The following is a 15819-nucleotide window of genomic DNA, read 5'->3' on the forward strand; positions in this document are numbered from 1 at the left end:
CCTGCCGACACCAGTCCCGCAAGGCCCTAAAATCGAAAGAACCCCAAGGCCCGAGACACGTCTCTCGGCGCCCAACTCTCGGTCTTCCAGCGCCTCAGAGAGAGAGCGATGGAGGTCGACTCAAAAACTCCGGTGTCTTCGACGCCGAAGTGCAAACGCTGTCTTGAGCGCGCAAAGAGGGACAAAGTATCCAATAATCACCTCAAATAAGAAAGCAATAACCTAAAGGTTATCACTCCTTTGTATTAGGCTTCTTTAAATATCTCATCTAAGATCTCATCTATTATTTTATCTTAATTCCATTTTCTACCTTTCAATTTCATAATGGATTTCATTATCCAGTGGAATTGTAGATATCTCTTACACAGCTTGTGCTGCTGTTCGTCCAGGAAACAAACCTAGGCGAAGAAAAATACATTTCAAAGGTTTCGCTGTTGTATGGCACGACCGTACTTAGGCGCACCGGCGTTTTGGTGGTGTAGCCATTGTTGTGCAGGTTGGTATTGCAGTTAGAGAAGTTCCCAATAACACTCACACAGAAGCCGTTTCTGTCGCCATTTTAGCTCACAAAACTATCACCGTTTGTTCAGTGTACATTCCGCCACATGCACATTTTACTGTAAGAGATCTAGAGTCTATTTTAAACCAGCTACTAGAACCATTTTTATTAGGGGGTGATTTTAGCGCACATAAGGCGTTATGGGGCAGTAAAACAACTGACATCAGGCGTCAAACACTTGAAGATTTAATCCTAACAAATGACATATGCCTTTTAAACACCGGTGTGGTAACTTACTACTCCCCAAGCACAGAGGCTATGAGTTGCCAAGATTTGGCACTGTGCTCTCCATCTCTTTTTGGCAATTTTCAATGCAGTAATATTGACAACCCCTATCGTAGTGACCACATGCCTGCTGTCATAAAAAAAAAACATCTCGTTTTCCTACCCTACCATTAGGACCACCCCATTGGAAAACCGACTAGCAGACTGGTCTCTCTTTACTGGAACGGCCGCTCTGGATAGCATCAGATGAGTTAACCCTAGACGAAATTAATGACATGGTTATCGCCTGTATACTTGCTGCAGCAGAACAGACAATCCCACAATCCTCTGGTTTAAAAAAAGCTAGAACCCTGGTGGACGAAGGAATGCACGCAGACAAAATAAAACTGCTAAACAAATCGTGGGGTAGCATTCGGCATTACTCAACACAAGATTATCTACGCTCTTTCAAAAAAGTAAAAACGAAAGCCAGGTACACACGCAGACAAGGCGAAAGACAGTCCTTGAAAATTATGTATCGTCAAAAATAGCTCGATAACTTCCCAACGAATGTAGGATCAACTTCCTAAGTTTACAAGTGACTAGGCTGCTTACAGGATACCCATACGCACACAAACAAATTTAGTAGAACAAGCAGACATATAAAGGCAACATTTTCATGATATATCAAGCTCAATTAACTATTCTGCTACACTTCTAAAATATAAGCACTCAGCAGAAAAACTAAAGCTTCAGACCACAGGAAGTTCGTAGAGATCGTATAATGGCCCCGTAACACTACCGAAAATCAATAGAGAACTCACTACTGACAAGAAACAGCACCTGGTCCGGACAGAGTACATTACGCAATGCTCGCTCATCTAGCTCCTAATACAGTTGAAAACGTTCTTCGTTTTTTTAATATAATCTGGGAAACGGTAACAATGCCGAATGAGTTGAAGAAAGCCATAATTATCTCTTTCTTGAAAGCTGGAAAACCTCCCTCAAGAGCAACCAGCTACAGACCTATATCACTCACAAGTTGTCTTGCAAAGCCTTATGAAGCCTTTATAAACATAAAATTGACATATTTCATTGAAACGGGGAATCTGCTAGCTGACCTTCAGGGTGGGTACAAGAAATGTTGCTCTACAACAGATCACCTAGTCCGGCTAGAACACGATATACGTGTGGCCTTTCTACACAAGCAATGTTGTCTCACTGTTTTCTTTGATCAAGAAAATACGTACCACACAACATGAAGGCTTGGCCTTTTAAGGGACTTGGCAGATTTAGAATTCCGCAGTAGAATGCTCAAATGTCCTGCCGATCTCATATAGGACCGTACATTCAAAGTGCGTTTAGGAACGGTGCTGTCACGTGTATTCATTCAGGAAAATGGTGTGCCACAGGGATGCGTATTAGTACAACATTCTTTTTTGTGAAAATGAACTCATTCAATAATGTAATTCCATCTAATGTATTCATAATATGTGTATGATCTACAAATTGCATGCCGTGCATCGATCCTGGCAACCTGCGAATGTCAAATTCAGATTACATTAAACAAACTAACGCACTGGGTGTCTGAAAACGCTTATCGCTTCTCAAGGGAAAAAACTATTAGTGTTGTCTTTACACGAAAAAGAGGCCTACAACCGGATCCCATCCTTAAGCTACAGGAAGCCGCACTACCTGTAAAACAAGAAAAGAAGTTTTTTGGGTCCTCTCTATGATAAAAAGTTGAACTTGCTCGCACACATAAATAGCCTTAAAATTAAAGCAAACAATGCACTTAACATCCTCAAAGTCCGGTCCTGGAAACACTAGGGTCTGACCGCAAATGCCTGCTACGCATCTACCGTACTTTTTTGCGTAGCACATTGGGTTATGGTAGCATCATATATGGTTCAGCCAGACAGTCTTACATCCGATGACTTGATCCAGTTCATAACCTTGGACTACGACTCGCAAATGGCGCTTGCAGAACATCGCCTGTCGAGCGTTTATAAGTTGACTGTAATGAACCTACTTTACAGCAGCGCAGAGGGCTGCCAACTTTTTCTTACGTACGCAGAATTCAGTCCTCACAACAGCACTTATGTTTCAATATTGTCACATAGCGCAACTTGGGCTTACAGTATTCAAACAAACCGAATATGATTAAGCCAGTTGTCCTGCGATATCAGGAATATGTTCGGGATTATGACATTCTTCGCGATGTCCTCCAGGTTGCCAGAAAGTCACAGCGTTTGCCCCCATGGTAAGATTTCGCACCGTTATGTAACTGGACATTGACACGCTTAAAAAAGGAAGACACCCCACACGAACAGATTACACGAGAATACTGCGTTCTTCCGTACAAATACCAAAACTACATGGAATTTTACACTGATGGATCTAAAACAAAAGAGCACGTTGGTCTGGCGGCCGTAATAAATAAATATGGGATTATCACAACATGCCTCTCTCTACACAGCCAAAGTCTACGCAATATGGACTGTAGTTAAGAAGACCATCGCTGACAAAGACGGAAGCACAGTAATATACACTGATTCATTAAGCACACTGTAGGCTCTACAGGTGAAATCCGAATCTGAACCCCTGTTTGGGGATATTTTAAACATAGTAACATCAAACACATACGGCACATCTATTAGGTTTTGCGGGTACCGAGCTATGTTGGTATGCCGGGTAATGAAGCAGCAGATGTGCGTCAATGGCAGCACGTGAATACACAGCTTGCACAACGCTTCCATATAAGAAAACTACCACTACAATTAGGAAGGCTTTGATGGCAAAATGGCACCAAGAATGAGAGAATTGTATCAGCAGCAAGCTTCATCTACTAAACCCGCAATTGGCGAGTGGAAGTAGTGCACTGACGAGCAACGGTTCTATGGGTGATCCTGTGTCGACTTCGGATTGGACACACATCTAACACATAATTTTCTCCTTCGAAAAGAAAACCCGCCGACATGCGAAAAATGCAAAGAACCTCTTACAGTAATACATATCTTTATGACATGTCCACACTTTGAAACACAGAGACGAAAGCGTTTAAAAAACATATATAATTTACGTATACCTTTACACCCTGCCATATTGCTGGCAGATGATTCTCTAGTGCCATATACTAGCTCATTTGACTATTTAGGGACTACGGGCTATTTACAGCAACTATATTACACGACAGGTTTACCTGCTTTACCTTGCCTTGCGTTGCAGGATTGTCACTGCCGCAACATGTCCTGAGTAGCCTTTGCACCAATAACCCCTAACTAACGAACCAACCAACCTTATAGTAGTTTTAGAAAGTGAAACCCCGGAAACGATTATTATATTTAGAAAGTTCGCTGAATCATGAAGACCATGAAGGCAAAATTTTAACATAACATCCCCCCCCCCTCCCCCAGCCAGTCCCCTCTCTTGCTACGCCTGTGATTACCGGGAAAGTACTTGGTTGAGTTCCAGCGACGTGCTTGTCAGCCTGTGAATGTCTTTAGCGAGTGTGGTAACCAATAATACTTTGTCAAGCAGTCCACCATTGAACAAAGTCGTTACTCTTAGGTGCATTAGGTGTTCATTAGTTGCATTATTTATTTCTTTTTTTGTTTAGTTCTTGAGATATTGCCCGATCCATGACAGTTAATTAGCTAAACTAGCGTACGTTTAGTTCCCGAGCGAGCAGTCACTCGTGTATTTGAGAGAATGTGGAGTTGTTTTCCATGCATTGCACTTAAAAAATGGTCACGTAACAATAAACTACATAAGCGAATCATGCGTAATGCATAGACCTTGAAGGCAAAATGTTAACATGCCCCCGTCTCCACAGCCAGCCCCCTCTCTTGCTACGCCTATGATCACCGGGAAAGTACTTGGTTGTGTTTCAGCGGCGTGGTCGTCCCCCTGTGCATGTTTTAAGCAAGTGTGGTAACTAATAATTTTTGTCAAGCAGCCCGCCATTCAATAAAGTCACGGCTCTTAGGTGCATTATGTAGTCATTCGTTACGTTATTTATTTCTTTTTGTTTAGTTCTTAATTTATTGCACAAGCCATGACAATTAGCTAAACTAGCGTACGCTTAGCGCCCAAGCGAGTAGTTACTCGTGTATTTGAGACAATAGAGAGCTGCGGACGAACTCGGCGCCGGTTCTGAACCGCCTGACCAACAATATCCTGCGCAACCTGGACGAGGCCGCAATGGAGCAGCTTACCGAGATCATGAACGAATGCTGGAAGACGGGCGTCAGCGCGGAAGAGTAAAAGACGTCCTCGATTGTCTTTTTACCCAAACCAGGCAAACCACTCAATACGGACAACCTCAGGCCGATTTCACTCACATCATGCGTCAGCAAACTGATGGAGCACGTGGTCCTGGATCATCTCAATGAACACGCAGATGACGGCGACGAGTTCCGTCACTCCATGTTTGGTTTCAGGCCGCACCTTTCCACCCAAGATGTGATCCTTTACTTAAAAAGTCAGGCGGGCGCTCGCCGATTCCGGTGCCTCCTGGGCCTCGACTTGAAGAAGGGCTTCCGCAATGACGCCCATGCAGTGGTGCTCGAGGGCCTGACCCAACTGCAGGTCGAAAACCGGGCATACCATTACGTCCGAAACTCTCTCACCAACATTAGGTGCCGGATCAAAGTCGGCGAGCATGAAACGGATATTATAGAGCCGGGGAGCCGAGGCACGCCGCAGGGATCAGTCATCTCCCCTTTTCTCTTTACCACGGTGACTGAGCTTCCGGAGCTGCTGTGCTCTATCCCCACGCTTAACCACAGCCTTTACGCTGACGACGTGACGTATTGGGTGGCGGCGGATGACCCACAAACTCTTCTAATAGACAATTCAACGCGGCGTCGACGTCGTACAAGCTGATGCGGAGTCAAGGGGCCTGACATGCTCACTGGAAAAATTCGAATACCTGTTGATCAAGCCTGACAAAAGCAGCTGTCCTGGGGAAATACCCCGGGAGAGACGCTTCCTTGAACTTAAGGTCGGCCATCTCGGAGCGCCCCAGTATCGAGATATTGGGGCTAGACTTTCAGAACACGCTGCGCTGCGGGCTCACGCACCTGATAGCTGCGACATTAGAACGCTAGCCTCCAAGTACATGGAGAAGGTCATTGGTTTAGCTAGGTCGTCTGGCAGCCAGGGCCCATGGTCGTCAGTCAACCCCCTCGCACCCTCTCCTGGGTGTAGTCACGAAGGCGACGTTAAAGAAAATTTCCCGGGAGGTGGTAGGAGGGGTGTTGTTGCAGTCCCAGCAAAGCCGCCTTGGATACCGTGCATGCACCCCCCGCCCCCCTTGACTGTCGTTCCCAGAGATCGCAAATGTAGCAAGTATACACGATGTTTTCTTTTGCTTACAAAGTAACACTTGTTGCTGCACTGATTTCTTGTGATAAGCACATTTGCACATCTGCTGTCAGACTTTAAGGCTTGCCAGCGACTACAGATGTGGCATCGTGGAAAATATGGCCCAGTAGTAACAACATATTTTAATAAAATTTTAATTAGCGATTTTAGACGCAATATTGAATTAGCGAAATTGAAAACTGACAGTAATATGTTACTTAACAACAACTTGACTGAAATTGTCTTCGGTAATACGGCGTGTAGTGTTTTGGCTGTGGACAGCCTTGAACCCAAACTAAAATAAAATAGCATGTCAGGAACGCTGATCTTTCCACCCTATTAAAAATGCCACCTGCTTCGCTGCTGCATGCGTGCAACTGCTATGAAAATCTCGAGTTCTCTTCATTCCGATCCGTAAAGCCTTTTTTTTTGTCTGCTATTTGCAAACGTGATTATCCGAGGTACGTTACCGCCACAAGATTGGCAATGGAATAGGACACGCTTCCCGTCTATTCGTGACTTCACCTTCCAAAAAAAAAAAACATAAGGCCGCGATGAAGCCCGTGCCAGCTAAAGCTTGCACTACTGTTGATCTGCCCTCGCCATGGAGAGGATGGTGATATCGACGTCATTGGTGCAATATTTCATATTTCTTTCGGTACTTCCATACTGGGCCCCTTTGCCAAAGTAGTGTAGGCTCTAACACCGAATTGCTTGTGGTCACAAAACCACATCACCTGATAGAATACCGGAAAATATCCTCACGAAACTAATCTTTTCGTAAGATTCCATGCAGCTAAATGAAGACCCTGTATTTGCGACATGAGGTCAAACTACAACAGCAACAACAACGACATAGCGATCAGGAGACGGTTAGCTAGGACTAGAAGACAGTGTTTTATTCGACACCGTGAAAGTGATAAAAAACTAATAAAAAGGGTAGAAAACTGATTAATAGAACACTGTATATAGGGCGTCCCAGCTAACTATAGCGAGAGTTTAAAATTATGCGAATGCCACGAAGCTGGAAAGAGCCACGGTAATGTTGTTTGCTGGCGCTTAGAGATACTCCGATTATTTCTTTATTCTACATAATTACACAATTTCTCCTAAATAATTATACAACTTCTGGAAGATTAGAATTAGACGATAAGTGTCAATGAGAAAATTGTAGACCAACATAAAGAACTCTCCATACAGCTTTCTGCCGCTCAATACGTGCTACATAAAAGTTTTTTTTATAAGCTTTAAAGAGGCCCGCAAATACACGCAAATTGCATCGAGTGGCCAGTCACGCGGCATTTGGCCATCCATATGTGGACATCTTTCACGATCGGAGAAACAATTTTGTAGCACCTATTGAGTGACAGAAAGCTCTAGTGGGAGTTCTTCATGACGCTCTACAATCTTCTCATTGACACTTTTCATGTAATAATATTATTTGAGAAGTCGATATATAATTAGGACAAATTATCTAATTAGGCGCTCTTCTGGGCAGAAGCAGCAGTACAACCGTGCTGTCTGTGTACAGCACTCGTACACGTATATGATAAACATACAGGTTGCCCCACAATAAAGTTGAGACCTTTGTGTGGAAGCTCTCCATTTCGGTGTTGCTAAGATACCTTGTGTTGCCTTGAGATGTTAAACCTGAACGATCAATCAGAGCACGGTAGGTAAGCCGGGTGGCACCTCCAGGTACTGTAGTAACACGCGCACTTTCGCAGAAGGCATAACCCGCCGTGTTATCCGACTTGAGGAGTTATTGATTCAGCACGAGGCTTCACTTCTCGCGTGACCGCACAACACTTTGTTTCCGTTTTTCATTACTTTTCTTTATTTCGGTCTCTCCAAAGGTTCAATAAGTACACACGCATGGCCGCGTTTTATCCATTATGGCTTTGCAACGTGTGAGGTTTCAGTTAGATGTACGTTTAAAAAACATTTAGGCAACGCTGAAGTTTCGCGATAGATCGGGATTTGCGTGCCTGGCTGGCCGCTGCACATGGCTAAAATGTTATGGCTTCTATCTCCGCCCGTGGCGCCGGAGAAAGCTCTGATCCCCGGCTATTTTTTAGCTTACCACGAAAAAGCGGAAGGGAGTGGAATGACAGGTAATGTGGCTTACTCGTCACCTAAGATTTTATTGCTGAAACTTCGCATATGAATGTACACATCGCGCACGCGATGCGTGATGAGAATATGTATATGCATACACGTGTGTGCGAATCACAGCCATACAGCGGTAGGCAATCGTAAAGAAACCTGAAAGTTAAAGCTGGACGTGGAAGGGGGCTAGCAATCGGGAAAGGCAAAGACTTTAACATGCAACATCACACAAGGATGGCTCAAGCAAGCATCTCCTCTTTTTTGCTAGTATGAAAGTTATCTGCTAATTCTCGCATGACCTGTTATAATTTTTAAAATCTACTTTTTTTTCCTTTACACACGGGATAGCAGTCACTCTCTCGACAAAGTTTATGAAGAGAAGTAAACAGGGCGAGAAAGGCAGTGGAGCCTAATCGCCAAGGTTGTGGTTAGCTACCCGGTACTTGGTGAAGGGTAAGGGGAAATGAAAGACGGAAATAATAGTGGGGAGTAAAAGTGAAAGCACGATAAAACGATAGCGGTTGTAGGGAACGGCAACAGAACTATATTATCTCTCTAATAGGTCGCCTGAATGCAAAACTTTCAAGAGTGCCTTGACGCACTTGTGGTGTGATGACTCTGTAGGACGGAGTTCCAGGACTGTCTGCTCTGAACGTGCTCGGTTGTCAAGAAGTGCCAGCTTGGTCGCGAGTTATTACCTGTGTGCACTGTATCGGGCAGAGCAGCAAAAAACGTGCTCCACAGTTTCCTCGCTACCGCAGTGGCTACATGTCGCACTATCCTCCCTTTTGATGCGCAAATCAAATGATTATATGAAAACGACACCAGGCCAGAGTCGGTGAAGTGCTGTTGTCACGTGTCGGTGTAGTCCAGTTGGGGGACGAAGTCAAAGATGAGGGTCCAGCCGATGCAGATATGTGGGCTGAAATGTAGATGTGTCCCACAAAGATTGCGTGACATAATTCGCAACCTCTTGAATTCCCAGTGCTGCATCTGCTCTTGACAGCGAGATTGGTTCCTGCACGCTTTCGTTATGAGCAGATCGAAAAGCTTAATCGGCATATTCATTGCCCATTACGCCGCAGTGTCTAGGGAGCCACTAAACTGTAGCGTCGTGTCCTTGGTCGAGGAGGTGGTGAAGGGACTCGCCGATTTCTTGAACTAGTTGTTCAGAGTCCACGGCGTAAAACAGAAAACCAACAATGTAAAGCTTTCTTTGAGCCACTGAATACACATGCGATTTTTGAGGTGGTTCCTCGAGAATTGTGCGAAGTGTGCTACGAAGAGAAGCAAGTTCCGTGGCTGTGGATGTCTTAGAGCTTTAAGGTGGTGGCTTTCGTAGGAAACATACCTGATCTTGTAGAGCTGACCAAGGTGGTTGGACCATCCGTGCATAGATGGGTCTGATTGTTCTATTTTGCCTACAGCAAAAGCAGCAGAAATTTTTGAGAGCTGATATTAAAAGTTGTGCCTTCGCTTTCATTCATGGTGCTGCCCGTGAAGTTGTGGTTGAATCAAGCCCCAAAGAGGAGAGAAAACTCTCGCTACAGCTGTATAATCTGATGGATATCAGTGCATACACAATAAGGCACTATAGTCTGACAAAAAGAAGCACTTGGTCGGTCTTCCGGCAATTAGGCTTGATAGTGGAAAGGGGCGCGACCAAGGTGCCTGACGTGTGCTCTGAGATCTTCCGTAACACCATGAATCTTGGCTGGATAGGCATATGCGATTGTAATGATTACTGGCGGTACTGTACATCGTGGCAGCCGTAGGCAAAGTCGAACCAATCTCTATTTATCTATAAATGTTGCAATGTGTATACGGGTTTCCGTGCGCACAGGTCACGTTTATTCATTTCTTCAGTCGGGAGTAAGTGCTTTCTCCATCGCTCCCCTGTCTTTCGTCTTTTCCTTGCTCTTTAAAAAGCTCTTAAAATGAATATGAAGCAACTAGCCTGCTTGTCAATATTCGGGGAGAGCTTCGTTTTACTTCTTTGTGGTGAGACTTGGAAACTTGTGAAGCTGAGAGCGCGGCATGTGCGATGACGAAGTAAACGGCACGATGTAACCAAATGAACTGAGCAAACCAAGTTTCGCAGATTCGTAAAGGAGTGAAGACATATTTTACAAGTTGTACAAACTGTACTCTAATCACACGATAGCTAATTTCTCTTATCAATTATAAAATTTCATAGGTAGGGGCAAACATATCTGATATATTTTAACATGGTACTAAAGTTGACCTGGAAACGGAGGACCTGCTGGCCTTGGCATGGTCGTGATGTCGTGACTCGGAGCGATATTTGCTGGTATGGTGTAGTGAGAAGGTTGTAGATGAAGACGGCACTCACGAACAATATCTCAAACAAAATGCGGCACCTTTTTGTTTTCTTTTCGTGTGTGCTCACGCGTGAGAGCTGCACCAATAGCAGTAAGAAAAAAAAGACATTGTATAACGACTTCAGGATATCCTCGTTCTTCTCACCGCCACCTGCTGGGTAGGCAAACCGAAGCTATTTCTCAGTAACAAGGGAAAGCACGGGGATGGCGGGAGATCGACACTTCAAGATGATCAGCAAAACCTTTCTTTCAGGTCTAGATCCTCGCCGCTAACACACCTTCGATGGTTGCCTCACGCACCGACCTCACCCCCCTCTCCTATTTAGAAGCCCCCTAATATATATATATATATATATATATATATATATATATATATATATATATATATATATATATATATATATCAAAAGAAGCCAACAAACAATGACACCAAGGACAACATTGAGGAAATTACTTGTGCCTAATAAATGAAATAAAGAAACGGTAAATTAATGGAAATAAAGTGGATGGAAAAACAACTTGCCGCAGATGGGAACCTGCGGTAGGTTCGGCAGGGAACGTACCGAAGCTAAAATAACTGGGCATATGCGCGGAAATACAGGTAAATATGTCACCAGCAGATATGGCTATAGTTTGCTGGAGATTCAGTTGTCCTAGTTTTAGGATTTTTAGAGTGTTAGGATTGCTAAAGTTTCATAGCTACTTAGCAATGGTAGACTTTGTAACATTATTAGGATTGCTAGAGTTTGCTAGAGCTTTGGGTTGCTAGAAGCTGCTAGAGTGTCAGTATTCCTAAAGTTTTGGGATTGGTAGAGTTAAGGAATGCAGTTCGCTTGTGTTAGGCTTCGTAGGCTTTATATTTTCCAGAGTTTATCATTGCTTCAGTTTTAGCATTCCGAGAGTTTGCTAGTGCTTTAGGATTGCTAGAGTTTACTATATTGTTACGGAAAGATGAAAGAAGAGAAAGGAAGAAGATCGGAGACACTGGCTGCTACGTGTTGTTGGTGGTCAGTCATCTTAACTACTCTGACTCATACTTTATATATATTTTATTATATATATTGTCTTTCTATACTCGCAACATCCACATAACATATTGGTGGGAGGTGCTTCGTACCACGGCTGGAAACGGAGCTCCTCAGTGGACGTCGCATCACCGTCTGCACCGTGAATAGCGATGAGCGCACGGGATCAACGTCATCCGCCTTCAACGTCACCATCCCCAGCTACATCACTGTCACCTTCGGTTGTGGTTGTGCAACCCAAGGATCCTGGGACAATCTGTGGGACCGATGGCACTGACGTTGAAGAGTGGGTGGCTATCTACAAACGCGTGATTGGAATCAACAGATGGGACCCTACGCTAATGCTAGCTAGCCTTAAAGGCACAGGACAGGTGTGGGACAAAAGCCACAAAGAGGTGCTAACCAGCTGGCACATATGCAAATAGAAGTTGACAGAGTGATTTTGCAAACCGCCGGCCGTAAAATTGCCGCAAAGCAAGAAGAGGCCTCCTGTGCCCAATCCCCCAGATAGTCATATGTGTCGTACATCCAGGACGCACTGGCACTTTGTCGTAACGCCAATCACGACATGCCAGAAGCTGTGAAGGTCGGGCTCGTGCTTAAGAGCATTGCTGACAATGCTTTTAATCTGCTCATGTGCAAAAGCTGCTCTGCAGTTGATGCTATCATTGAATAATGCCGAAAATTGTAGCAGGCCAAAAGCCCATGCGTCTTGCGCCCATTCGCCAGACTTCGCAATAGTGCCGCAACGCTGACGTGTGAAGATCAACCCGCGCAGCAGCCTCCATCATCATCAGAGGACGTGATGCGAATCGTTCTATGTGAACTGGGTGCGATGGCACCTGCAGCTTTCTGCTCGCGTAGCTCTGATGCTACCACTTCTTGCGTTCCTCTCGTACAATCCATCATTAGCGAGGAACTTGAAAACATTGGTTTACATTCTGTATGTGCTGTCGCGAATCCCAGAGCTAACGAATGCCCTTCTACTAATTTTACTCCACCCCGACGCTTCTCCGTGTTATCCAACCCGACTGAGTGGAGAACTGTGAAAGAGCAGCCGATTAGTTTTACCTGTCGCCGCATTGGTCATGTCGCCCGATACTGTCGTAACTCTTGGGCCGCAACAGATTGCACGCCAACGAACCTGAGCCATTTTGATGCAAATGTCCGCAATGTTTCACCCAACGCCGCATCTAACAGCGCCGACAACTCTACTAGGAACACATGGTACAGTGGCTCACTATGGCCGCGGGGACACCAGTATCGTTCACAACAAACACGTTGTCCATCTTTCCGTTCCCTGCAGCCACGTCGCCCTTCGTCTCCTGTGGCGTTTGGCCACACCCTTTCGGAAAACTAAGAAATGCAGCCCTCGGAGACAGAGAGAGAGGAAAGGATGCATAGAAAGGCAGGGAGGTTAACCAGAGGCATTTACGGTTGGCTACCCTGCACATGGGGAATGGTGAAGGGGCGATAAAAGGAGAAATAGAGCGGAAGGGGGAGGTAGAAAGAAATAGAGATGAGCACAACCAATCCGCGTACACTACAGAGCGGTAGGGGGCGGCGTTCTTAGAGTCTATCGTGAAGCCCCACAGACCATAGGAACCCTATTAACGCGAGTAAAGCCCTTAGCGTGGATGTTCTGTGCAAGTGCTGGCCTAAAGCTTTCAGTTCTGATAGTGGACGGTTGTCCAACTGGTTCAGTACTCTGCACAGCACTTGTTTCTGAGCACTATATCGCGGGCAGACACAGATAATATGTGCGAGCGTCTCATAGATGTTGCATGTGACGCATGTGGGGCTGTTGGCCATTCCAGTAGGAAAGCATACGAGTTCCTACATGCAACGCCTTGCCACAGACGGAGCAGCGTGGTCTGTTCACGTCGTGGTAACTCAGGCAGTAGGTGCATCCGTATGTCCGGAGACAGCGAACGCAAACGGCACACGGTGAAAGCGTTTGAGTCCCACAGAGGCTGAGTACGTTCACGGGACATGAGTCGCAGTCCAGCCGCATCGTCTGTTCGCGAAAGCGGAATCAAGACTTGTTGACAACTTTCATGTGCAGATCGGGCAGCTTCGCCGGTGTGGTCATTCCCGCTGATGCTGCAATGTTCTGGAAGCGATCGAAAGATTATGTTGTGTCCCTTGTCATGGCTGTGATGATACATGTGTCTAATTTTTGAGACCAGTTGTTCATAGGGTTTCTGGCTGATTCAGCTTTGAATGCACTGAAGGGCTGCCTTGGAGTCACTAAAGACTGTCCAGTGTTGCGGTTGTTCATAATGAATGAAATCAAGTGCAGCAAGGAATACGCAAGTTCAGCACCCATTGATGCGGCCAAACAGGACGTTTTTAATTTGATTTCTTCAGATTTTGCCGGTGTGGTGACTCCAGCAGCAGAGCTGTTGAGTTTTACCGAACCATCTGTGTAGACAAGTTGCCGGAATCTGTGTACGTGGTGAATGTGTTTTAAATTGCTTGTTTCAAAGCTTGCAACAGCGCTGGAGCTTTCTTTCTGATACCTGGAATTGTCAAATACGCTTGGGGCCGGTGCAGACACCACAATGGATCCCATAAACGTGTAGCGGGCGTAAATTCTGATGGCAAGTAGGAGTGATGTCTTACAACACTTTTGGCAAAAGTACAATGTGGCCTCTTTGTTGGCGAACAAGCAAGATGGTCTGAGGGAATCCGAGTCAGGTGTCGGATGTGCGCTCTCAGGACAACTCTATCTATGTATACTGCCAAAGTAGTGTCTCCGGCAATGGCCACTGTGGAAATCGATGACGTTCTTTTGGGGAGACCGAGAAAAGTTCTGAGTGCTTGTGCTTGCACACTCTGAAGCTTGCAGATATTTGTAGTGCAAGTATTTATTAGTACAGGTAATCTGTGCCACAAGAAGCCCCAAAACAGTGATTTATATAGTTGCAACGTTGATGGCACTGTTGTGCCCAGGACTTCCCGCCTTCCCGACGATGGCAGCCAAACGCTTTGTCATGTACGAGACGTGAGGGCTCTAAGACAAGTCTCTATCAGTGATGATGCCAATAAAGCGGTGCGTTCGTCTGCAGTGTACAGTGTGGTCATTTTTCCGCAAAGCGTACGGGGCCAGTGCTTTGCGGCTAAAGGCAACGAGTATACATTTATCAGGGGAAAGCTCCACGCCTTGCCTTCTTAGGTATGTTGACACGGCCATTGACGCATTCTGAAGTCGGGAACGGGGTTGTCGATGTGTCCGTCCTGAAGCCCATATGCAAATGTCGTCTGCTTATACGGTGAGCTGAACGGTTTGCGGTAACGAATCGGTGAGACCAACGAGCAGTAGGTTGAACAGGATCGGGCTCAGTACTCCGCCTTGCGGTACACCATGAGTGGTATAGCTAGACGGCGTTGGTCCATCTTCATTGAAAATAAAGAAAGATCTTCAATTCAAATAGCTGCGTATCCAGCGAAAGGCGTGTCCTCCAAGCCATACAGCTTCTAAGGCGTGTGGAATCGCATGATGATGGACATTGTCGTACCCAACTTTACTATCAAGGAATAAGGCCGCAGTGATTCGCTTCAGATGTTTCTGGGGCTATACATTTGCTACGAGGTCAATAAGGCTATCTATTAACGAGCGTCCGCGTCGACGTCCAGTCATTGCCTCTGGATAGAAGTTGTAAAATTCCAAGTACCATTTTAATCATGTAGGGATCATTCTCTCCATTACCTTGCAGACACAGCTGGCCAGTGCTATCGGACGGTAAGATGACAATTCCAGTGGAGACTTGCCAGGCTTGAGAGTGGAACAAGGGGACGGGATTTCCACGTAGTAATGAACAGGCCGTCATTCCATGAGGCATTGTATAGGCCAAAAAGTGCATATCTGGCCCCTTGACCAAGGTTTGCAAGCGCTGAGTATGCGATGTCATAGGGTCCTGGTGACGAAGATCATCTGAAACCAGCAAGTGCGGCCTCCAATTCTTCGATGGAGAAAGGAGCGTCCATACAAGGATCTCGGGAGCAAGGGAGGACAATAATAGGAATAAGTGCGCAAGGTGAATAGGTGCACTCCCGACTCGTGATCCTTGCGCAGTAATCTTCGGCTACGCTGACTTCTCGGAATCCTTGATGGAAGGCTAGAGATTTAAATGACCGGCGCTGTTGAGGAGCTGTTCGAAGTCCGCGGACTTTTTTCGAGACAACTGGCAGAGGTTTACGCGGATCGAAA

The 15819-nt window shown here is 45.5% G+C and overlaps 1 protein-coding gene across 1 annotated transcript in view; it reads left to right on the forward strand.

Annotated features, from left to right (window-relative positions):
- LOC135909525 (uncharacterized) overlaps window positions 1-5029 on the forward strand; it is a 106904-nt gene extending 101875 nt beyond the window's left edge. The window contains exon 13 of the mRNA XM_070539366.1: window positions 4891-5029. Within this exon, the coding sequence (XP_070395467.1) occupies window positions 4891-5029 (139 nt within the window). The remainder of the gene's footprint in view (window positions 1-4890) is intronic.
- Window positions 5030-15819: the final 10790 nt, after the last annotated feature.

Source organism: Dermacentor albipictus, chromosome 5, assembly GCF_038994185.2.
Source record: "Dermacentor albipictus isolate Rhodes 1998 colony chromosome 5, USDA_Dalb.pri_finalv2, whole genome shotgun sequence".
NCBI classification, from domain to species: domain Eukaryota; kingdom Metazoa; phylum Arthropoda; class Arachnida; order Ixodida; family Ixodidae; genus Dermacentor; species Dermacentor albipictus.